Source organism: Ornithodoros turicata, chromosome 1 (genome assembly GCF_037126465.1).
Source record: "Ornithodoros turicata isolate Travis chromosome 1, ASM3712646v1, whole genome shotgun sequence".
Lineage (NCBI taxonomy): Eukaryota > Metazoa > Arthropoda > Arachnida > Ixodida > Argasidae > Ornithodoros > Ornithodoros turicata.
Window position 1 is genome coordinate 9,351,899 of NC_088201.1, and position 25,177 is coordinate 9,377,075.

Sequence of the window (25,177 nt, forward strand, 5' to 3'; positions counted from 1 at the left end):
CGGTGTTTTTCGGTGTGTTTTTTTCTGGCGTGTACATGGTTTACCCGACAGTTATCGGCGAATAGAAATCACAAAGTAATTTAATGTAATTTAACATGACGTTGTTCGCTGGGGGTGGCGTTTTACGGCTAACGGAAAAGTAAACGGACATTTTTCGCAAGCATCGTGTTTCTGCACGGTTTTCTGATCTGCATCAACAACTTGCTGGGACATGTGCAGAAATTTATCTCTGTCACCGTTACTGGAATGTCCCTCTGTATTCGGTGTTTTTTTTTATTAAAACCGAATGAGGGAAAATTTGCCTGGCGTATGCTTTTCGGTGTTTTTCGGTTAAAACCGAAAACGCGGAACCCTGTCTATACCCCATTGCTGGTGGTGATGCGAGGAATGAAATAATGAGCCCCATCACAATAAGGATCGAAAGATCCCAGTCCAGTTAGGATCTACTTAGGATCCAAACAGGATCGAAGGATCCACTTAGATCCCAGAAAATAAGGAGAATGTAACTTTCGTAATATTTCGCACCACGTTTTGCTCCAGGTGCGGTACCCGTCTTCTCAACGTAAGGTAGTAGAGAGTTTTAGTACATCGTACGCTATCACTTTTGCGTACGTAATCGATAGCGTTGATGGTTCTGCGCACGCCCATAAGAGAAAGGAGAGCTTCGCGCAGTGCGCCGAACCACCAACGCTATCTGTTAGGTACGCTATCGCCTTTGCGTACGATGTACTAAAACTCTCTAGTGTGCCAAAGTTTTGTGTGCCCTTAGTATTAGCTTCCACATAGTTGCCGAACATAAAAGGACGTTCATCTTGAAAGCATTCTTGTGTGACTAAGCACTTCGCTAGTTGCGCACTAGCCCTTCAGTTCATCATGCTAGCGAACGGACTTCTCCTCCCTACGCGCGTTGCGTTCACGCCCGAGTACCGCACCGTACGAAATGCATTTCACTGCGTTCTACCTGCTCGAAAGTGGACGTCGTATATATCACGTTTATTATACGTGGGCACGGCAAAAGGCGGTTAAACTTGCGTTGGAAGGGCGTGTCCCGTGAGCGGCTCTTTTCGCAACCACACCGGGCACGAATTTCCGTTCGTCGTCCAGGTGGTACTTCCGAAAGCCTCCAGAATGTGTGTGAGGTCACGATGAGGTCAGCGCTCGTGGCGCGGAGGGCGCTGCCCAACGACACCCACGCAGGAACACTGATTCCAGATTAAGTTCTTCTCTCCAAATGGCTACGTCATCGGTGTTGAATGTATGAGTGGGATGAATAGCTGCTTGTCTGTGACGTGGTGTGTGTTGGCTCCCGGAACTGAAGTCTTTTCGAAATACATTGTGTCATTTTCAAAATGCAGTTTTAAAAAAATCGAAATACGTTCAGTGTGGAAGTAAATAATTTTTATGTATTATAGTGAGTAGGGAGTGGCACTATAATGTGCTGTTGCTTAGGTGGTAGTTGCACTACCCATGTTCAATAACTATTTTAAGCACAGACACTAACGGGACCCGAAACTGAATTTCGCCATTGATTCTGCGGTTTCCCTTGATTTTTATGAGCTTTTTGAGGAATCGGCGCCCCATCAAGCCGGCCCAGGACGCACACCAGACCACCTATCTTCTCAGCTATATCCTCTCTCTAACGTTCCACATCTGTACTTGATCTTTTTTTTGAGGAGGTTTCGCCTTTTTGGTGGAATTAGGGTGTTGTTATACCAAATGAAATGTTTTTAGAACTCCCAAACGCCGCCACACCAGCACTGGACAGCTGTTTCGACCTTCTTGGGCCTCTTCAGCAGTGCGCTGTTGGGCAACGTTTAAGTGGGTGGCGTCGTGCCCACCTGTGCGCTGCTGAAGAGGCCCAAGAAGGCCGAAACAGCTGTCCCATGCCGGTGTGGCGACGTTCTGGACTTATAAACATATGTTCTACGTGCAGCCAAAGAGCTTCGGCTACTTTTTTCTCTTGTATATATATATATATTTTTTTTTTTTTTCGGACAGCAGCCACTTGACAGTTACAACGCACTTTCATGATCGCACATGAAGTGGTCACCTTATCGTGACATAAAGCAGTCTATCATAGATGTACTGTTGTTTGCGTTTCAATACATTGTGTGTTTATTGTTGAACTTAGCATTGGGTTTTTGTAATGCGTGTTGCGCGTTAATGAAAAGCTATGCGGTTTGTTTTTTCACCGAAACAAATCCTGACAAATGAGCTTTCGGGGGGAATTCATAAAAAAACAAGGAGCCCACGATCTACGATCATGTTTTGCAGAGGTCTAGATTTCCTAGTTTCTCGTACGCACGGTTGAGGAATACTGATCATACCAACGAATTGCAGGCAATGAATTGGAACATGGCAGACGCGACAGCTTCTGATGTAATGCGCAGTATACGCAACTTCCTACACAATGCGAATTTTAAGCCTCGGCCATGAACTGTGAGGATCCAAACGGCGTTAGGGAATGACGCTTTCGAATAGCTCCTGGGTGTATGTCCGTTATTGCTTTCACGTAACCTTCTATTGTGACTATATGGAATCTGGTCACGTTTGTGGCACAATTGTCGCCGTGTGGTATAACACTACCCGTAAGGTATACAGACTATTTAGCAAGCGGCTCCCCGTGACGTTCCGTCTAACGCGTAGTGTGACGTAACGTTGCAAGGACACAGGAACTGTTGTTGGCACAAATCATTTTCCACGTCGTGATTTTCAACCGGTTAAAGGAAGATTCCCTATTACGGGGGTGAAAGTTTCAGCTTCCTGCGTTTGTTAATATGGTTCAGAATTTCATAGTGCTATGTATATTAGAGTGTGTGACTTACTGGGATAAAATTGTATCAAATTCAGGGAGTAAAAATTGGTTACTGCTTATGCATTCGTGTGTTGCCGGGTTGAACTTGAAAGCTTCCGGTAAATACTGTGTTTCGGAGCACACCTGCACTCCTTATATGTCCATGAGAAGATGGGTATTTCGTACATATTTCAATCCTGAACGTGTTGCACAACTATAGTAAATTTTACTATAGTAAAATTTGTTTGGAACGTATCAGATGCACGTACGTCATCGGTGGCGCTCTCGGAGTCGAACATACACGTCTGCGTTTTCTCTGTTTGTTTCCTAGCTCAGGCTTAGATAGCTCAGTTGAAATACTAAATTCTATTTGGATACCAGATTTCAGGGAATATCAAATTGGCCTATGGGAATGAGTTTCATCAGAAAAAGTCAGACCCTATATGCGTAATAGATACTCCCTTATGACTGCATCTTGCTAATCAATACCGTGTCGTCTCGTAAGTAGCAGTAGTGTAAAATAATAATGCATGCCTGATATACTCTGTTTTTCGTTGAAACTTTCCTGGACTAAGAGGGGCAGCTAGACGATGATGATCTTGGATAGCGCCCACGTCATGCACTGATGCGGTCCGTCTGAACTCACTCCGCTAGTTACAGTGGCCACCTGTCGCCCATTTTTTTAGGGCCAATTATGGAGCCGCACATCGGCTGCTTTGAGCAGCCGCGATTACTTTCACCTGGTCTGTGCGCAGGAGGTTCGCGCTGCAAGTTTTTACGTGACTATTAAGACAATTTCTGGCGGACGGCTGGCTCTAATCTGCCTCGTAAACTGCATGACGGAACGAGTGAAAATCGTAGCCAGGTGTGTGTTAATAGTTGAGGGAGGTCACTGTTTATAGGCCGTACGGTATCGAACGAGTACCACCTGCAAGCTCTTCTGCTTGAAATATGTAGAATTTATTTCGACGAAATAGTATCAACGCGTTTGGGGAAGAAAAGAAATAGTGTCTAGAAATGGGAAAGCACCTCCAAGCGTTTCGAAAATGAATTGCCAAAAACGAAAGTGAAAGCGGGTAAGGCACCTCGTCAGGGATTCTTCCCTTTTGTGCCTGACGTACCTCCATTTCCTGAGAAATGAAATAAATAAATAAATACAAATACAAAAATAGGCGTACGCATATGGTTGGCCGCGAATCGTGTCAACCATGTCACAAGTCACTTGGGAGATGCGATGCGCTTGATCTATTAACCTTGAGGTTTAATGTGTTCCTTTTTACTAGCAATCATGGTAGCCCTAGCGAAGCAGGCTAAGGGATACCAAGTACAGTACCCTCGAAATAGATAGACAGCTTACCATTAATATGTGCAAACTGTCACGCAATTTGAAAATATTTGAATGCAGCACAGACGCTGTCATCTGGAAACTGTTTTCGTCAACAAGTATTTTATATAATACTATTCTGGTTTGCAAGATATCACGGACATCGGTGTGTAAGGGTGGGGAAAAAACTTCGAAGTGCGGGGACTTGTCCCAAGCAACAGAAAAACGGACAGCGTGGAGTCGAAGCACTTTTTCGAACGTCTTCGAGACGTTGCGGCTTATTTACAATATATACATTCTTCCCAAGGTCGTGGCATTTCACGGACCTTCATTCCTCGAACCGGGACCGCAGCGAGCCCGGGTTCGGTCACTTTGCGTCGTTCCCGGTCCTCGGTGCGAGCACAGCAGGGTGCCTCGATGTCCGCGTCTCAAGTTTATGGCAGGGAGCAGAGCGCGACAGGGAAAACAGATTCCCTCCTCACAGGTGTGTGTCACATGGCAGGACGCAGCCGGTGAACAGGAAAGTGCAGCAACTTCGCCGCAACAAGCGCATCGAAGAAACGAAACGTTCCAGAAAACCTGCTTTCTGCCAACAATACACAAGATGCAAATCGAATTGAAGAGGACCGTAATTCGTATTCTCACGCGCCGTCATCATACACGTATCATTTCACCTCGTTTCCTCATCAAAGATACCCGTCAAAACCGATAGGCACACTCCGCCACGCCCGCAGAATTTAAAGCACCACAGCGCCTGAGTGCCGCAAAGGATTCCTTCACGTAAAATTTCGCAGTCCTGGAAAACGACAAAGCAAAATCCCTGGTATAGCATAGCAGATTGAGTGCGGAGATTGAATCTCTTTTGATATTGCTTCAACGTTTCTACGGTGGTGCTTTTCCTCGTTCCTGTAGATGCTCCCTGTCTTCTTCGTAACATCAGAAGCAAGCTGGGCCGATACTGACGATAGCCTGTTTCTCTCTCTCTCTCCTCTCGAACGCATTTGCAACAGCCTTGTCCGCTTTCTTCCGCGACAGCGCTGCAGCTTACGATTGGTTTATCTTATCGTTCCGGTCAAGTCAAGCATAGTGGTGCCGGTGTGATCTCGTGCACCACCCAGTTGTGCAAATGAAGAGCTGTGCGATCGGTCTGTGTTGTGGTTTCACGTCATGAACAACGTATTGCCCTGGCTTGTTCCATTGGTTTACAAAGACCAAGTCACCAGGTAATGTATTATTACGATGTACGGCACACCTGGCGATGGTCTCAAAAGGTTTGCTCTTCGTGAACGTGTTGACTAATAAGTTTTTGAAGTCGGATCATTGTTGCCGTTAGCGGTTGTGCAAAAATGTAGTAAAATGCGCAGTGTGATACGGTTTACCGTATCGGTGTGAGCGGTATGATGTCTCATCGTCGTTCATGTTGTTGTTGGATGAGGTGTAATCTGTAATCGTGGGTGCTCGCTGTTGACTCATACCATGTAATACTGTTGTCATGACACTGATGTCGTATATATATCGTATCTTGACGCCTCTTTAGAAAGCGATCACAAGATCGTCGTTGGCATCGAGGATTAGTCCAGTTGTATTTATGTATCTCGTACATTCAGTTGTACAATTTTTTTAAACTATCGCTTACGTCAGCAAGTATAGGGCTTAACATGTTGGTACAGCATTATATGGCAGCCTCCAGGTAAGTGTACGGCGACATGATGCGGTAACCCGGAGCACGTGGCAAGTTGTGCACACTATAGCAGTGGCCGCATGGAGAGTACTGAGTACTGTGTGTCGTGCAATAGGTACTCTCGAGCAATGCCCACCCTAAAGCGCGTACTGTAAACGTCTTTTTATTGGCGATGTATTAATTTTCGCGAGTCGCGCGTTTTGTCATTTGCGAAGATATTTGCGAGTATTTAATTTCGCGATTCCGGGGTTTTTCCTTTCACGGGATAAACATCAAGCTGCGTTCGCGACTAACATTTTTTCGCGATTTTGTAGCGGTCACGAAATTCGCGAAAATTAATACATCGCGAATAAAAATACGCTTACGGTCGTCTGTGCGGAAGCCTGTATCACATTGTGGACACGTACGCGTAAATCTACACCAAATTGTGTATTGCATTGTGGACGGTTGTACGTTTAATATGGGAACTTGATACTTTTAAACGTGGATAGTACACCCTTTGAGCTGATGATTACCGTGCAGAAAACTCAACCGTATTGTTCTAGAGAGAGGAGGGTTATGGATGTCCAGGTTCTACTGTATAGAGCAGTGCGTGCCTGCGCTCACCTGGAACGGTTATAATTATAGAGTAAAGGGCAGACAGTGCGGCCTGTGGTACGAATGAAACAATATGGGGCTATACCAAGCACATTTGTTCTTATGAGGACAGCGTTTCCTGTGAGTTTGAGGTGATATGGAAGAACAGAGACTGAACGAAGTGGACAGAACCGGGCTCAAAACCAGGAATGACGCAAGTGTTCATAGTTGATTTTGAGTATATGCTGTCCACTTCGTTCAGTCTATGTCCAACCGGAAATCATGACTGCAATCTTTAGTTGCTTTGCGCTTAGGTACTGCCTTCTCAAAACAAAACCGAAACTGATAGTTCACGACGACATGATGCCATAAAATAATTTTGTAGGTTTTGTTCCGCTTTGCATACCAACGAAAAGAGGCTGAAGTTGTTCTTTTTTCTGTGTTCCTTTCTCTCTCTCTCTCTTTTTTTTTCATTTTTCAGTTCTTAGTTTTCTTTGTGTTTTCTTTTCTTTTTCTTTTTACAGCGTGTAGATATCTAATGGTCTTGCAGTAGACTCCGCGATCATGTTAACAGAGAGGTGGTGGTGCCGAACCCCATGGCCGACTGTGCTGCATGAGTTTTTCTTGCCGACTTTGTAGACATACGTCTGCATAGTTCCCCTGTGGCTGCACGAGACCACAGCCAAAGGATCATACGTAGTCTGTTAGAAACCTCGGTTCATGTCCGAAAGGCAGTTGTCGGTACAGGTTAGCGAATATACGCAAAGTACGCAGAGCTAGCTTGTCGCGCAGTTGTCTTAAATATCAGCTCGAGTGTAATATTTGTGGAAAATGGCGGTTAGTTTGAATATTGTATCGTGTGCAGTAACTCCCTGGTAGATAGTCAAGAACTTCTGCTATAAAGTGCTTCAGTTCCTTATCGACGAAAGTGACATCATTGCCCGTCCTTTTCGAACTGAGGCGCTCTCTGTAGACTGTAACCGACGATGCTTCTCTAGCCTCGTCAGTGCCAGTTCTATAATCTAGGAGATCTCTTGGGAAAGCTCTCTTTGAGTATTCAATGAATTGTTTTAGCCGCTTTCCGCAAATGTTTCCTATAATGCGTTGGAGACTTTTGTCGACCCTATAAGGCAGATGCCTCACTTCCACGTAGATAACGCACGGAAATATATTTTACCTTATACCCCTGTCACACGGGCATTTTCGGTCCTGCTCGACGGAACCTGCTTGAACCCAATGCAGATCGGACGGTGCTACACGGCCGCTTCCAAGCAGGATCGAACTTTGATCCTGCTTGACTCAAGACAGTTCCCATAACAGGATTGAGAATTTCAAGACGGCTCGACGGCCGCCATTTGCATCCTCGACCCCGGTGAACTGTCATAACTTAAGACGGACATGCGCGCGAAGCTACAAATGATGCTTACATCGGTATACGATAAATTACCACTAATACCGCTGTTATATAGGAAACGCGAAATTAATTAGTTCCGTTTATTCATTTGCACAGGTCAACCATTCAATGCGCATTGAAAGTGGCCGTGTAGCAGCGTCAAAACTCTAGCGTGCTCGGGAAGTTCGATGCAGATCGGATTCGAGAAGGATCGAATTGCCCGTGTGACAGGGGTATTACGTTGAAACCAGACATGAATGCAATACTTGCAGAAGCAAAATGCCATGATTGTGGCAAACAAACAAACCTATGACCGGATGTCCCGCAATGATCGTCACGACGCAACGAACTTTGTCCCGCGCTGGCTTGACGTGTACGACGAGATGGTTTCCAGGTGCTTTTGCGTTTGCTGGCGCTCGATGCCTGAAACGAGCGTACATGCCGCGGATCCTGGTTGTCTTGCGAGCCATTGTTGAGATATCACACCCCCCGGGAAAGTCGCCAATGTCCCATTGCCTGATGGAGGAGACACCGGAGACGTGTCTGTCCGGGCTCGAGTTACCAGTCGCAGGCGCGACGTGTCATGATCTGGGACGAGTTCTAGCAGCTTGTTGCTGCGCTCTGATTGAGGCTCAACTACGCCGGTTACTCGTGACCTTGAATACCGTGGATTGTGACCTGTGCGTGGAGATACAGGATATGAGGCGTCGCGAAGCCGCCTACAAGGGTGACGTCGGCCGTCTTGCGCTGCTCTACCGTGTCAGGTACATAGAACATTAGTTTTATTGGCGTTCTGATAGTACCGCTTCGTAAAGGAACGGTTTTATTATTACGGGCCGGTCCAATCGTTACTGCAAGAAATGGGCAAACGGCAGTGCGCCTTTGCCAATTTTTTCTGCGTGGGCTTGGCACGGAACGCACGTCGAGTAATCTGTTCTGCACGAGATAGGCATTCAAGCGCTGTATACACTAGTGTCGCATCTCAGTAGGGTTTTGACGTCAACGAAGCCAGTATTTCTTGTTAATCCCACCATTTGTATCCCTATATTCAGCAGCAAATAGTTCACTTCACCTTCTAGTGACCAAGTCCGATGAGTTTCTAAAAGTCTGCCCTTGACAACCAACGTAATATGAGTGATAACTGTGTTTGTCTTATAAGCACTGAGCAGCGCTTAGCTTGGCAGCTACTTGGAGCGTCGAATTTGAATCGACAGTTCCCTAATCCTGTATAAGTGTGCACATCTTCGTACACTGCCCTGAAACAGCACTTTTTGAAACGTTTCAAATTGTAAATTCTGATTGCTGCGATTATTTATTAATTTCGAAGGAATGGAATGTATATTAATTGAATAGGAATCGTATAGGAACCGTATAGAAACCATACCTGTGCGGTACACCGTTTACAAGAGGGATCTTGCTAGCGCGTGCGAAAGCAGGAACAGAAATGGTATCGTTCGGAATTGTAAGACTAGTAACCTTGCAGTACTTTTCCAGACTACCTTTTTCCCTACTGCACGTCTTCGCATTATAATGTTGCACGAGTGAGGACTGCTAAATGCGGGCAATTAATCCGCTTATCTGCCACGTAGCGTCTGATGCTCCCGATGTCGACCTGCTTTTTCAGTAGTAAATATCTTGAGAGCGAGTCTGTACGGTTTAAAAATAAGCGAGCTATCTCTCCTCAGATGCATCTGCTTTCAGACGCCTCCCGTGCATGCGATCGCGTCGCGGTCGTATTTTCCCGGAGGCAACTTCCAATTGTTATCGGGCGCGACACTTGTCTTGTCCTTGGTTGCATGTCGCGCGAGCCATCGACTGAGCTTCTGGGAGTTGCAAGAACGTGTTTTACCAGGGCACGGCCTTTCTGGGATTCGTCCTTGCTCACGTGACTACGACGCTTAAATATATGCGTGCGTCTAAAATAACGCTGACCTTCGTGCTTTTGATATGCAAGGGCACTTGAGAGCTGGAAAACGATTGGTCGTTTGTCTGCTTCGATGAATCGCCACGGTATTATGTATTATATCAGGTTGCCTTACGTATATAACTTTCCTTGGGCGTGCAGCAAGCGAACGAGAGGTTCTGCGGCCGTTCAATATCCACGGATTGCCTTAGGTTCGGCGAACCGAAGCTCTGCCAAACTCTGCCATGCAGTCTCCGATGGTCGCCGATTGATATCCGCCGAATTCAGCATTCATACCGAAGCTCTATGCGATTTTAGTTCTCTATTCGGCGGAGAAGGCACTGTTGGAGAGAACAAGAGGTGTACGTTTCTTTAATAGGAGGGTTAACGAAGCTCACGTCTGATTTTGGGTTATTCGTTCGTCTTCTGCACTTCAAAAAGTTTTCTGAGTTACCCGAGAGTGTCGTCTCATTCTACGTATACAGTCAAACTCCTTTATAGCGAACACCTTTTTAACGAAAATACCACTACAGCAAATTTTTTTGCGGTCCCGCTGGAGCCCTTGGGTCCAATAATGGGCATCCTTTTCAACGGAAATACCTTTACTGCGAATTTTTTTTGCTGTCCCTTGAGATTCGTTGTAAAGGAGTTTGACTGTACTGCACTGTTTAAAAAAGGGTGAACGTTAGCTCCTTTTCCTTGCCACATATGAGTCCCTTTGGAGTGTACAATTACTCTCCAGTAGGGAGTTAAAGGGTCTCCTCACTCGGTTTAGGGAGTGAGGAGACTCCTTTTTGAGAGTAATTGTACTCTCCAAAAGGGAGTGATATATGTGACAAGAAAAAGGAATGAAAGTACACCCTTTTTTTTAAAGAGTGTGGCCAGAACGTGTCCGCCTACTGTTCCCAAGGTTACGGGTTCGAACCCGACTGGGGACGCCATCATCTTGGTGACGTGGGTACACGTTGGCTTAGACAAGTCGTATTTCGTGAGGGACGTTGAGTACGAGGTGCCGTGTTCTAGGATTTCAGCGGACGTAAAGGACCCTCAGAGACCGGCCGCTGTGGCGTCGCTCAAGATCATAGTTGTCTCGCGACGTAAAGACACGAATCGCCACTATCTTTTTACATGTCGTAGTTCAACCACAGATAGCTGCAGGTATACTTTCCGCATCGGTATAAGCATGCGGAAGCACAAAAACTTTTGCACCTGTCGGTATTTGTACGTACAAATGAAAAACGCAGAACTCAATTACCCAAAGTATGGGCGATTATTCTCCCGGAACCAACGCGATCTCGTTTAGAACGAAGAAAACTCATAACCGACGAAGAAAAAACAAGAAAGCCGTGGCGAAAAGATAACGCGCAAAAGCAACAACCAGTTAAATGGAACAAGCGGAAGAATGAGTTTGTTTTCGTTGCCGCCTCTTGACAAGGTTTGAAGCCGAAGCGGCGGCAGTATATACGGTATAGAGCCTCGCCCAATTCCTGCGGGACCTTTTTGCTAACACATCCGATTGGTCTCAAAGGTGGGGCTGCTTGTGGAGGCTCGTTCATCACGCAGATTGCATTGTGATCGTGCGGAGCCACACTAATTAGAAAATGATAGTTCGACGATATTGTAGCGCCAGCGTAATGGAACCAAGGCTGTTCTTCTCCTTTGCATCTTTGCTGGGCTGTAAATCTGCCCCGTAACGAATGCAAAGCTGAGTAAATTACATCCGACTTGTCGGTAATGGTAGTCATTACGTTCGTCGTAAACGATAAGTTACCGTTATCAGTGTCCTGCATACCACACTGCAGCAGCAAGAGCGCTGTCTGAAGCAGCATTGTACCAAGGCCGTCCTTGCTTAATTAAGCGGATCGTTCAGCGGGTTACGGTGGCCAATAATTTCCCGGGTGATTCCCCCCGCTGACATTCCAGGATATAGTGCTGTCATGTGTGGCACATTCAGGTCGTGATGTATGAAAATATCCCATAGCGAGAGCTCCTCGCCAATTGCTTACCGTGTGCGTGGCTAGCGCTTCCTACAATGGCTTCCGCGATGTGTGACCTCAAGGCTACGTGCGATGCCCATATAGCGGACCGCATCTGGACGTGGTTATTCTTGATCCCGGCTCGGCCGCTGTCTGCAATCGTTTGTAGCAAGCCGAGCGTGAAGGTTAGCTCTCCACAGTCTCACCTTTGAGTGCATTTATTGCTAAAGAAGCTAGCATGATACAACCGGGCTGTGAAAAGAAAAGGCTTCCGCGCGAAGGTAACGGAAAGCCACAATGAAGCGTTTGGCGCTCTCGTCCAGGGACCACATACGATTCGTTCGAAAGGTTGACCTATGCCTGTGGTTCCGACATTCCGGGGTGATATACGCTGAAAGGCGCTAAACACGTCTAGAAGTTGAATTGATCGAACCATATTTACTTGCGCGGCCGGTTACCACATTGAATTTGAGCGCGCGAACGTTAGTTTCCCTGCTGTGCTCTGTTTCTCATAAATATGCATTCATATCCTAAATAACTCTGTAAACACTGGCGTGTATGGACTTTACTCTTATGAAGCCGCAATCTCCACATTATATTTAACTCTAATCCACCCTATACGGTGCCCCAACAGCCTGTACTTTGTGTCTTTATTTTGCTGTATATAACGTTACATTTCTTATTTATCCCGGAAATTTTGTCTGTCTGTTTTTCTGTCTGGAAAACTAGCTCATCAGAAAGTGTCGTGTCGGAAGCCGAACCATGCTACGTGCGTCAGGGATGCCAGTCAAACGAGATTAAACGCGTGGCCAGAAGGAAAACTGCGATCCCGTGACAGTATACGTTGATGAAGCTTCAGGTCAAAAGCCACCGATATTTCATACCAAGGCCCGCTCTTCTACTGGACGAAGTTTCTGTTCGAAATGTCCCTTCTCTATAAAGCTTCTTCGACAAGGCTCTGGTGCTCTTGAGGATCTGGAGCACATTCTTCTTCATTGCCCTCACTACGAACCTTCCCGAACCACACTCTCCGAGTCTCTTCGTCAGCTGGACTCTCGCCCCCTTCTCCCTATCGAAATTGCTTGGTCCCTGGCCCAATCCAGCCCAGCAGCGCTCTGCGCTCAAAGCTCTTCTGACATTTCTGGACACCATCGGACTTCGATCGTTATTGTGAAGGGGCTCGTTATTTTATTCCCCCCATTCCATCCAGCAATGGGGTAGAGTATCGCCTGTGGCGATGAAACTCCCCACTCTCCAAGGTCGCAAATAAAGTTGTTGTTGTTGTTTGTTCGACAAGGCGTTCGTTGTAAGTGGTTGCGGCTTCTGCACATTGGGTGACTTTCCGAAGCCTTGTCTGTGCACATTGGTCGGTAGTGTTCCATTCGCGCAGCGATGCGAGCATCCAAAGCCGATAAACGGGGAGGTCCAGGGCACGAGCAGGCGTTCTTTTTTGTGTTATTCTCGAACAGCACGCTCAGTGTCGGTCGAGCGTGGCATAGTCGTTAGTGTGCCTGATGTGTTGTTCGCAAAACGCTCTCCTGGACATTCCATTGTTGTGTCCTTCAGAATTTTGACTTCCTACTTCGGAACTTTTGGACGTCTTTATGCCATCTGATATCACGTGCGCATCGAGCAAGGTTCCCTGACGAGATTGTATCTATAGCCGCCGAAATAGTTCAGATCGGGTCTAATTCCTGGAGTTTGTTGTTGGTGCTACGTCAACTGTGATGTCGAGGGTACGTCCGAATCAAAATATATGTGAGAGTTGTTTTTCGTTGTGGGCCTCCAAAGGTTAGATTGACGACATATCGGTGCTGGTACGGCCTTTGAAGTACGCGAGAATTGTTTCCTACTGTTCCACTTTGTATGTTTTTTTTAATATTTGTTTTATTTTGTTTTAGCACGGCGACGCAACTCTTATGAGGGCTGCATGGAAGTGTACGGAGGGAGAGAGAACTGTTGGGAAGGAATGGGTTTCAGCAGGGGTGTTAGTATGCGTCCGGGGCCAACTTCAGTGGATGCGTTGGCCCTGTTCTGACATATGCCGGACAGCGTGCCAGGAAACTCAAGGGCCTCTGACGGCGATTCCAGCGATGGGATTCCATCCCATCATCTCTGTCCTTTGCATGACTATGGAGCTACTACCAGCGACCTGTTGTTGTATCTGCTTTTCCACGGGAGTCTCTGCGTTCTGAGCAACGGGAAGCGATACTCCCCGGAAGCGCCATGCACAGACACTTGATTAGAAAAAGCGGGAGTTTCACTAGTTGCCAGACGCTCTGGGACAAGAGCTGAACAATCATTTGTAAGACTGAGCATATGAAGATTACACGAAAGATCGTATAGGCACAGTATCGTAGCCAGAAAAATATTTCGGAAAGGGTTCTACGGGAATCGTCTTCCCTCTTTTCCAAGACTTCCCTCTCTCAAACGCACTACCAAAGGTACAGTTTCGGGGGGGCTGACCCCCCCCCCCCCACACACACACACACAAACCCCCCTCTGGCAACGCCAGCAGCTTTGTCGCAGCAGCAGCAGCCGCCGTAACAACTCGACCAACAGCGTGCCATTCAAACGTCGCATTAATCGTTTAATTATTCCTCGATGCTGTCCTCCTTTCCCCGCATATTGACCAGGAGTGAATGTCAACTGGGGCGACTCTTGACACCAACTCGATTCCTCAGCCTTATCTCAACACTAAATATATGTAGGGTATCTATGAAGATTATTTTAGTATAATTGTAATGAGCTCGTTCAACATTGATGTCTTCGTCTCCCAACGTAGTGCATAATGGTTTTAGTGCGCATAATGGTATGTGAGGAAGTGCCACTCTGAATGAAGACGTCACATTCTCCTCCACAGACGCACGATGTATTCGCTGAGTGTAAACACTGAGCCAATGAGCAGCGTTGAGTTGCCGGTGATATTACGCTAGTTGGCGGCAGGACAAGTCATAAAAAGTGCGTGCAATGAATTCTTCATGGAAGAAACTCTGTGGTAATTTTGGGTGCATGACTATGCACCAACCTGATCGCATAAATTCGTGAAAGTCATGAAACACTCGTTATGAAGCACTAGGCCCCCACAATACGTCAAGCAAGGGCAAGTCAATTTACGGCTGTGAAAGCTGACTCCGTTGACCACAGCTTCCTTTCAACTTCCTCGTCTTTAATTGGGTCTGCCATTAATTAAGCTAGCGGACCAGTGGCGTGTCCAGGTTCCATCAAGACGCTCCTGGTACAGTGCGGCTTTATAACGGTACCGAGGCCACACGGGGCATCCGCCAGTATACTTTGAAGGGGAAACCTCTTCTCTCTCTAACTGGAGAAACTTGTTTGGCAGAGTTGCCCCATTAACTTTGTTGCGCCGAGCGCAGCTCTGAAGGCTGCCGTTATAGCCGCGTTGTAGATGGCATGCGAATTTTTCTTAATGCACCTGAAGAGCACATTTATCTTTACAGACAAGTATAGAGCACTTCTGAGTCATTATGGTGGCAATAATAATGATTACTGAGTGCATTCCATTGGAAAAGTGAAAGTGGGGGCATCGTCGACCCTCTAGTTTCTGGCATGCCAATGGAACTCAGTGGTATACCAATCTTAGAATGTGATCTTTCTTCTTGGGGACTCGTCCCAGAGTTTGCGCACGTAACCTGTTGTGCTAAGATTCTATTGAGTTAGCGTTAGTGTGCCCTGAGTTTATTCAGCGTTATTGGTTGCTGATGGGCAGCAGTGATTTCCAGAGCAATTCGCTCCGGTTGACGGGAAATTCGCTTAAATAGCTTGGTTCAAGCTGTTGGTTGCTTCGATAATGTGACCGAACCTTGTAGAGGCACCTCACGTAACACAAACCATGCCAGAATGAAAAGGGGCGTTTGTGTACAAGGACGTGCTAATGTTCGCAGAACAACAGATATTCCTTATGTTTGCGTCGCAGCACGGTTTCATAGACACGTCCTGAGGACTGTCAAAGTAGGTTGCGATGAACTTTGGAGTGACCCCTGCCTTTCCTTCTTTTGCAGGCAGCTGGCAAAATGCGTCACAGAATGCAAGACACAGGCCGCCAATGCGAAACAGTAAGATACTTTTTCTGCCTTATGGTCCAGCTGCGACATGTGGGTTGTCAGCCTCGTCTGCATTTCTTGTAATGTTTACATACCTTGCAATGGACCTCCCCGACAGAACGGCGTGTCTTCTGATTTTGTGTGCGCTGAAGAGGGGCGAGTTTAATTCATCGGTTTCGATACCATCACTCCATAAAAATCAGCATAACAGCAGCATTTTCGCGGTGTCTTTCCCTCGAGCTCATGAGAGAGGCGCTGCCAGCTTGCTATACCTATCCATAGTTTCCGAAGCGGACGACAGATGCGCTGTCTGTTTTGTCCTTGTCTTCTGTTTGCTGTCTGCTGTTTCTTTTTGTCAGCGGTCCCGAGGCGCACAAACATAGCTGAAAGGTTTATCTATATTCACCCCGCATTTTCTCTGCGATGTAACAGATTTTAAGAGCGCGCCGTCAGGTTAGCCGCAGACTTCAAAGACGAAACCCTGGGTGTGCCCCCGGACAGCGATGGCCCATAGGCAGCGTCTAGCGACCCAAGAGATTCGCGCAGAGATTCGATTATCTGCTGCGGGTCTTCAAGCGGTGCTTCTCATGCTTCGCTTACATCAACATCAATGCAGCTGTATTGTTGGAACGTGGCGAGAGCCTTTCATTGTTCTACTCATTCACGTTCCCATGCGCTGGCAGACCTTGCGTTCTCACGACCGACGTTATGGATACAACTCTCGCGGAAGCACAATCGGAAACGGACCCTTTGTACGGCGGCAGTTTATTTCACAATAAATCCTCCGCAAGGAACCAAACTAACTATGTTAAGCATGCTGTCGTCAGCGTCCGGAAGATGTTGCGACACTTACTCGCTCTGCATACCCGGAAACAGGTTGTGCCAATTGCAACAGGCGCTGTGGTTTATTTAGTGACGTAGTTTTGTTTTCAAAAAAAAAATCTCGAAGACGCAGGTCAGGATCAGGTAGAATAACTTGAATTGCAAAAAAAAAAAAAAAAAAAAAGCTATAATGGAGCGCTGCAGCTATAGCTGAGCTATAATGCAGCGCTATATAATGGAGTTCTTGTGCCCGATCCTCCATCGTTTGTTTTGTTTCGTTATCTGGGTATGACCACCTCCCAGATATAGCCTTTACATTTTATCAACTTGAACTTGGCTCGAGGAGGACGTCTTATAGTACGGGTTCAACCCAAAGTCTGCAGAGTTCTCTCCTCCAATTTCCTGATGTTTCCCGTGTTCAAATTTTAAATTTTTGTTCGTTACTTGGTTCATTCACACTCTGCGACGAAGCAGGAGACATTTGTGAAAGTAGTATTCGCCCCCTCTCCGTCTGCTTCGAGTCTGCCCCGAATAAAGACTAATAATAAAGAGGTCGCTGACTATGATTTTTCCATCGATGGTCTTCATTCTAATGTTCTAGTGTCTGTTAAGACCAGCTGCTTCACACTGTGCATATTATAGAAGAAATTGAGCATTAATTAATGTACAGGGCGTTCATTTTTATCTGTTAGATTTCTTTAGAAAAATTGTGAAAGCTACACAGATACCGTTTTTGCAGGTGGGTCCTATACGTCCAGGCGGATCATCCTTTCGAAGAGAGTAGAACTACAAGATGAGTAGATGGGTAGAAATCCAGCGAACCGGTAGAATGTAGGAAGGGAGTTGCCTCAGGACAGAAGCCGCCGATATTTCGAACAGAGACTGTTCTTCATCTGGGCCCAGAAGAAGAACAGTCTCTGTTCGAAATATCGGCGGCTTCTGTCCTGAGCCAACTCCCTTCCTAAAAGATGAGTATAGTTGCCTAAAATGCATTAACTATGTAAATTTGAAATTTCGGGCAAAAGCAGATAACAGAATGGGAGACAATCGTCGTTGAAAGCCATTCTATCTTTTAAACATCCTGAAACCAGCGCGTGCCGTGAAATATCCATCGTCTAATTTCGCTGTGCAAATGCGCCGAAACCAAGACAGCGCACCTCAGGAAGGCATGAACTTCGCCGACAGAGGCTGATCTGGACCGGAAAACGGTTGATCTAGTCAGCAGTTCAGCACCTGCTCCAATCATCTCCATCGCTTTAGAGCACGTGGCCCTCTGACGTCGAATGAGCGTTGTCCTCCCTGCGCTCCCGACCGGCGCAGTTTCGGCTCATTTGCCTGTAAAAATTCGGTGATGGGTATTTCAATATGCCCGGGTGCGTTTCAGGATTTTTTTTTCTTTTTTTTAAGTGGAATGACTCTCAACGAGGATTGTTTCCCATCCGGCTATCTCTCCTCTTTTGCCCAAAGTCCCCTAATTAAAGAGTTAATTAATGAATTTGAAGTGATTAGTCATCTTGTATTTCATACTCTTTTCGAGAGGATATCCGCGTGGCGGTATAACTCCACTGCAAAAATGACATCTATGCTTCTCTCATTGATTTTTATATATATATAAATCTCTAGCGGATAAACATGAACACCCTGTATATAACGTGTTCGCGGAGAACTATTCCTGTAAAAAGAAAAAAAACAATCCAATTGTATGGAGCGGTACTTCTATAAAGCAAAAGCACGTCTGCGTTCGGAACGACAAGAAAGGAAGCGGACAAGATGCACAACCCCCCTAGACGCTTAATAGTAAATATTTGGAAAAGGTTGCCCGGTGCTTCGATCCACACGAAGGCGCAAGGCACAGATAAGAGATAAAAACAAGGTGAAGTGAAACCAGGTTTCTGAATGTTCATCGCCTGTTTATTTACTTTATTATACAAAGTAAAGAAAAATACGTGTGCAAAGTAAGCAACGTGTGTTTCAAAAACAAACGTCTCCGAATGTATTGAGTCGTTACGTGCTTACTCTGAATCTATTATTACTAGGTTCCTGTTCAACCAAGTAAGTATTTACCCGATCTGTGCACAACGGACTGTCTTTTTACTTAACCTTGTATGGCCATCAGTATGGTTTTAATACTTCGTTCTTCCTTTCGAGCGAGGCGTTTACGCAAAATTCTGAAAACTAGGTACAGTTCCATTTAAGCGTAACCTAATAATAGACGTACGTACTCAAATGTACGTTTGTTCGTTATGTGTAACTTATCGGAATGAAACCTTGTCTTTGACAGCTTGGTAGGTGACATGAAGCATTCTGTAGCCAGACAGAAGACAAACTGCGAGGTCTCGTCTGGTAAGTGTTCGAGATAACCATACAGGGGTGGGAGCGACGTAACCTGAATACATTAATAGGACGTTGAGCCCAAGTAGTAGTGGATTGTTTGCAAAAAAAGAATGAAATGACGACGAGAAAAGAAGGCGGGGAGGTTTGTAAAACCTGTTTCATCGAAACACTATTATTTTTAATTCTATGCAAAGTCGTCGGCTCCTTGGGGGTATAGAGAGGGAAAAAAAATGAAGGTCAGCAAAAAAGTGAAAGCAGACGGGCGATGCTAACCTATGGAACTGGCATGTACTGACTGACACAGTTGTATCTTCCACGCAGCATAGCACAGTTTTACGGGTTTGCACTGCACTCCTACCTTCGTAATCTTTTTCTGGGTGTAAACGCGGCAGGCGGACTAAAAAAGAAAAGAAAAAAAAGTAAGAAGGATCTTGGGTCTACAACGTTCCCTAATCTTTCTCGAACCAGACAATGTGTGTTAAAAGTGAAGTTCGCTGTTCGAAATGACGATATGATTCATTGTAATCAATCAGTGTATTCATTCTTGATTATGTGACGTTCGATATTCGAGCCGTAATTGGTACCACAGACTTTAGCTTGGGTACGTGCGTTCTACGTTTTTATTTTATTTTACTTTATTATTATTATTTTTTAAGCATTGCTCCATGCCAAGAAATTTCGCCTTTTTCGTGCTTAAAGTGGAACTCTGCTCACTGTTGAGTCTGTGTGACGCGAGCGGTTCTGTACGTTTTCTACGAAACGTGTTGAACATATTTCGATTTGAGGGACACTTCACATCCGTATTGGATGTCAAAGCAAACAAGCACATAGACTGTGCGTAAGATTTCACTACTGGCACTAGAAGTGATGAATGTACATGTTGTGTAGGCGGTCAAGACGACGACGAGGATGATGACGAGGATTGGAGTTGGGATACCGACTTCGATGACTCTGAGGTACGGCTCCCTCGATTGTTTCGAATACAGTCAAACTCCTTTATAGCGAACACCTTTTTAACGAAAATACCACTACAGCAATTTTTTTTGCGGTCCCACTGGAGCCCTATAGGTCCAATAATGGTCATCCTTTTTAACGAAAATACCTTTACTGCTTTTTTTTTCTTTTTTTTTTTTTTTTTTTGCTGTCCCCTGAGTTTCGTTGTAAAGGAGTTTGACTGTAATAGGAAACGCAACTTTCGATGCTAATGCTGCCACGACTCTGTCTTCAACAGCCAGAAAATGATGTACCGCCCCCGGTGTCGGACGTGATGCCAGTAGTAAATTATGGTACGGTACATACGTGTATTGAAATATTCAGTATTATATGTGGCGTTATTATTCAATTTAGGTGCATTGAATGGCGTTAATAAAGCCGACTCTACCTATTCTCCAAACGGCTCGGAGGGCAAGGTGCGTATGCGTAATTGATGTTAGCAGCACGCAGTGATGGTGATGTGATAAAGAAAAAAATGGGGATGTCAGTTTAGCAGCACGCAGTAATTGCAGCATTAAGGGTTCACTCTCCTGAATGGATGAAGCAACTCATTCAAATCAAACAGATGTGGGCTTGTACCTTCATAATTTGGATCTAACATTAGCGAATTCGTTATTACGAGGGCAGGGGGTTAAATTGACTAGACATACGTCTAAAGCCCAGATATTCATCGAGAAAAGTTTTGTGCAGAATTTTGGCGCGCACATTGAGCGAAGGAAGTCGAGTGTTTGTGTGGGGAAGGCTGGGACTTTGTGATGTAAGACAATTAAGGCGGATACTCCTCTAAATCGTTCTGGTACAACAGAACACACTAAGCCCGTCTTCATCCTAACAATACCGTCGTGTTCAATCATTTACACAATAACTTGAAATTGCGACACGGTGCAAAAGTTCCGTTTTTATTCGATGTATGAAGCATTCGATGTCCGGTCGGCGAAACATATCCGCTGAGCTGTTTTTCCTTGCAGGAGGAATGCACATCCGTCAGTAGCATTAGTTCAGAAGCGTCCTCGTACGCGTCAGGTCGGTCGACACTTTCCTCTCTCTCATTTAATGTGGAGCCGAGCAAATTCACTGACATGCCTACCGGGCTGCGTAGGTTCCTCTGGTAGTATACAGCCCACAACGGCCAAGAGGGTCATTCCAAAACCACCCGATGGCCCCGCTCTTCCAAGGCCTCCTGAAGGCAGGCCCGTCCTGTAAGTACATGTATGCTCGTATCAGTGATATCCGACGTGACTTCTTTCACTATCTGGCTTATCTGTTTGCCCTTATCTATGCTGGAACGGAAATGTTTTGTAGATTACAATAGCTTCTTAAAAAAAACATCCAAAGCTACATCTAGACCACAGATGTGTAATATTCACCCCTTCACTGTTCACAAACCGAAGGCACAACCGGAAGTTGTCTAGGGTTCCCAGCGTCAGCGGCTGCATGTGACGCCACGTCCTGTCACTCATTTGAGTTAAACGCTTTCCCTATTTGTAAACACTGAAAGGGTTTAACTGAATTGCGTGACACGGCGTGGCGCTACATGTAGTCGCTGACGCGGGAACCCTAAACAACTTCCGGTTGTGCCTTCTGTTTGTGAACAGTGAAAGGGGGATCCCCTACGTCATTGGCTACGTAACGCCGCCGCGCAAAGCATGCTGGTGGGCACTATCAGCTTCGTCAGCTTATCAGCCGACCCGTTTTCCCGCTTCTTGCCCACCACATCAAGATATAACCTCGAACCCGTTTTCTCTTGACGTTACATGTTTTGTAAACAGAGGGTCGTTGATACGCTTATTATTCTGTACCATTCTGTGTGACGTCACGTAGTCACCTCCCAAAGTGGTGTTTCAGGTGCAAAAGTGACTCAGTAACTTCTGCGTGATCGCCATCCACTATACTTTGTTCCATCCCATATTTCAGGCGACCTGGTGTAAGACCTGTCGTTAGGCGTCCGCCGAGTCATCCTCCGCCTCCCCCGGTGCAAAATGACGTAAGTTTTGTCTTCCGTTTAAAAAATAAAATGTCGTTCTTTTAACATAAAATTCACCCCTTTCAGCAAAATACTTGTTCTTCCCCGGACGCTTCGGAAGATTACGAGGTTCCCATCTCCCATCCTCCCAGTGCACGCGGTTATCCTCCTCAATATAAACCTGACAATAGACCGCCGACTTCAAAGCCATACACGCCAGAAGATACGGACGGTAGCCAAGGTATGTACACGTCACAAGAGCTCTCTGTAGGGGTGTTTGAAGAGCGTAAGAGCAGGTTTCGAAAAGTCAGGTTGTCCAGACCATTGAAATTTTGTACTGGTATAGAAGAACGAAACTGGGGCTGATGAAACGCTAGAACGTTTCTTCAGTCCAGGCAGGTGGCACCGTCAACTGCTTATGGAAAAGGAGCTTCGAAAAATCGTTGGCTCGGGTCGGTAGAAGAGAGAAAGCGAAAGCTAAACTAAGTTCCTGAGAAATGCCTGACCGCATCGATGGTACGGTGCCGTCTGTTGCGATCACTCGTGACATACAGTGGACAGTAAACAGCGGCCAGGTTCAGGTTCGCATCATCCCCTTTTGAACCAGGGCAGGTATCCAAAGTATGGGGCGCCACAACCGAGAAACTACACAAGTCTAGAATAAGCGGGTTGAACGACAAGGTCATTCGGGAGATGTCGCTGGTTCTCGGATTCCCTTGGTTGATTCTGGTACTCCATGCCATTGAAGTCCACCAGGTAGCGCTCAGTGACGTCAAAGCGTGAAGTGAAGTTTTGTATTGCAGTAGGTGTCAACTCACTCACTCACGCAGCTGCAGAAGTCCCGGAAATATTTTTGGAGTTCTCGTAGTACTCCTCTCCAGGCTTCTTCGTTCTTTTTTTTTCTTTTCCATCTTTTTCCCCTTTTCCCTTTCTCTTTCTTTCCCCTTTTCCCTTTCTCTTTTTCCCTTGCTGTTTTCCTTTCTCTTTTTCCCTTGCTGTTTTCCTTTCTCTTTCTTTTGTTCCATTTTTCGTTCTTTTATCTTCGTTTCTTTTAGCTGTTTGTTTCTTTTTCTTTCTTTTTTATATGGAGTTCGTAATGCGTCGACATTGTCCTTCCCAACTGGCTAGAGTTGCTGACGTCACGGGCATTCGCGAGTAGAGTGTGAAAGTGATTATGCTAACCGTCGACATAGGTGCACCGGTTGTGTAATTTAAATGTACAGTTAAACACGGTTCCTAGCATTAATAATCAACAGTTGATGGGTCCCACTTCAGCTTGCATCATACTTCAAGTGTTGCTTAGTGCAAGTTGCTTAATGATGAATGAATCCTCTATGATATTACGATTGAAAACTAATTCCTTCGTTGACGACTTTGCCCAAGCTGTTCTCAGAGTTCTCAGCCCCCCCCCCCCCCCCACACCTCCTTTTTGCAATCAGCAACATGAACTCTCATGATTTTTTCATGACTGCTTTCTTGATTTCAGATTACGCCCACGTGGATTCAGTAAGTACAATCCGTAAAACTCTCCTCTGCCAGTGGCTTTTGTGTTGTACCGTTGAGTAACGTTTAATTCTGTATTTAACGTAAGTAATTGTTCGTGCGTAATGCATGCGTGACCACAGATGCTGCCTGACCATGCGAGCGTGACGCAGCTCCAACCTCCTGAATATGCTTGAGTTATTACGTGCAGTTACCTGCAGACAGCATAATTGGACGCCTTTCAAATCTAGTTCAATCTTTTTTTGCGGATCTTATCGGTGAAATGAAGGTTTCAATGAGGGCTGCTCGTCCTATTAATTCCTTTTTACCGAAAGATACATACTAGCTCAGGTTTTACCGAAGTTTTGTATCGTGCAGCGGGGTAATGACTTATCAGACCTCGGATGGACTGATATGGGCAGCAGTTGCTGCCAACGCGCGTGTCTGTTGTTCACATCCGATGGTCGTCTGCAAGTGGTGGACGTGTCTGCTGACGCACGTCGCCTGTTCCAACTGCAGCGAGAGTTGCCATAAATTACGTTGAGTTATTCCCTGTACAAAAGTTCAATCATCCAAATAAAAACCGGGAAAACACGATAAAGATAACGAGGTATAGTAAGTGACGTGTAGTATACGAATACACGTCAGTTGTCCTGGTAGTTGTTGTCAGTCGTAGGTAGGAACGGTGGTGTATCCTCAGAGGAAGTTCTTGAAGATCATGAACCATGCGAGGACAAATTATCTATTGGTATGCTGTGCATTGGTCATTAAAGAGACACTGTAGTTGTCCGCTCATAGCTTCGCGGCGCTAACACGAAATAAAAAATGCATCAGATTCACGATGTGTAATGTCTCTTAAGATGTCATCAGTCAGCCATACATTTAGTTATCTGCGATAGAAGGCGACACTGCAAGTCCTTACAGCCAGTTGCCACGACGACGTTGCTTGGCTGGGATAGTGGCGACAATTCGAGGCAGAAATTGGCATTTTGCACGCAGCGCAATTACAGCCGCCAGGAGAGAGACGATTTCCATTTCTGGGTCGCCATTCACAACGACGTTTCAAGTCGTCGTGCAGGCACTTTCGGTCGACGAGGTGTCACTGGCCCACGATGCGTGACACTGTCTTCTAAACTTACACCGCCGGGGGCGGAGAAATTGTGCGCGTCCATCAGAACGTGTTGCGGCCGAACCTGCTGGTTCGCCGACCAAAATTTGCGATTATAGAGCGCGTCTTCTCGCCACTTGCACGTCTGCTTGACTCTGGTGAGGAACGAAGTGTCAGGACAGGTGATTGAAGTGATGGCTTGCCGTTGCCTGATGCCCATGTGTGTATTAGTCTAGGGACTAGGGACTAATTGCATGTAAATATTGCCTCGGAAATTGCACACCTTGGTTTGGTTGGGAACCAGCTCTGCTGAGGATGAGAGTACACCTCAGCGCAGTCGCATAATTTCGGCAGCAACTTGCAATAAAAAGGAATTGAATTGGAAGAATGTTTTCAGTGCAAAAAAAAAAAGTCCTATAGAACGTCCCAAGCAGCGCAATGTACTGAAAGTGCGAGTGGATAGGGGTGGACAAGTAGATGAAGGTACGTTTTTCGTAAACACATCTGGGCGAAATCGAGCACCGCACTGATAAAACAACCTGCTAGCCTCCCTTATGTGCTTGAACTTCGGTACGTCCCATGCAACACAATGTACCGAAAATTCAAGAACCTGCGGGGTGGCTGGCAGGTGTCTCATCAGATGTGGTGCTTCGTTTCACAGAGCTGCCTCTATGCACTCGCACTTTCAGTAGATTGTGCTGCCTGGAGTTTCTTTTACAAGCTCGTCCTTTCCTCTTCCAGGCATACCACATCCTTGAAGTGAT

The 25,177-nt window shown here is 46.0% G+C and overlaps 1 protein-coding gene across 5 annotated transcripts in view; it reads left to right on the forward strand.

Moving 5' to 3' along the window:
- The window catches only part of LOC135377434 (lymphocyte cytosolic protein 2-like), a 135,290-nt gene that overhangs the window by 102,360 nt on the left and 7,753 nt on the right, over positions 1 to 25,177 (forward strand). For 2 of the 5 annotated variants that reach the window (XM_064609835.1, XM_064609836.1), the window contains 10 exons: positions 15,670 to 15,723; positions 18,815 to 18,876; positions 19,756 to 19,823; positions 20,099 to 20,153; positions 20,215 to 20,276; positions 20,829 to 20,883; positions 20,960 to 21,059; positions 21,775 to 21,844; positions 21,911 to 22,064; positions 23,310 to 23,329. In XM_064609835.1, coding sequence (XP_064465905.1) covers positions 15,670 to 15,723; positions 18,815 to 18,876; positions 19,756 to 19,823; positions 20,099 to 20,153; positions 20,215 to 20,276; positions 20,829 to 20,883; positions 20,960 to 21,059; positions 21,775 to 21,844; positions 21,911 to 22,064; positions 23,310 to 23,329 — 700 coding nt within the window. Of the gene's footprint in view, positions 1 to 5,190; positions 5,342 to 5,779; positions 5,809 to 8,191; positions 8,533 to 15,669; positions 15,724 to 18,814; positions 18,877 to 19,755; positions 19,824 to 20,098; positions 20,154 to 20,214; positions 20,277 to 20,828; positions 20,884 to 20,959; positions 21,060 to 21,774; positions 21,845 to 21,910; positions 22,065 to 23,309; positions 23,330 to 25,177 lie in introns of those variants that run through there. The other 3 variants (XM_064609837.1, XM_064609838.1, XM_064609834.1) reach the window with 3 other exon arrangements.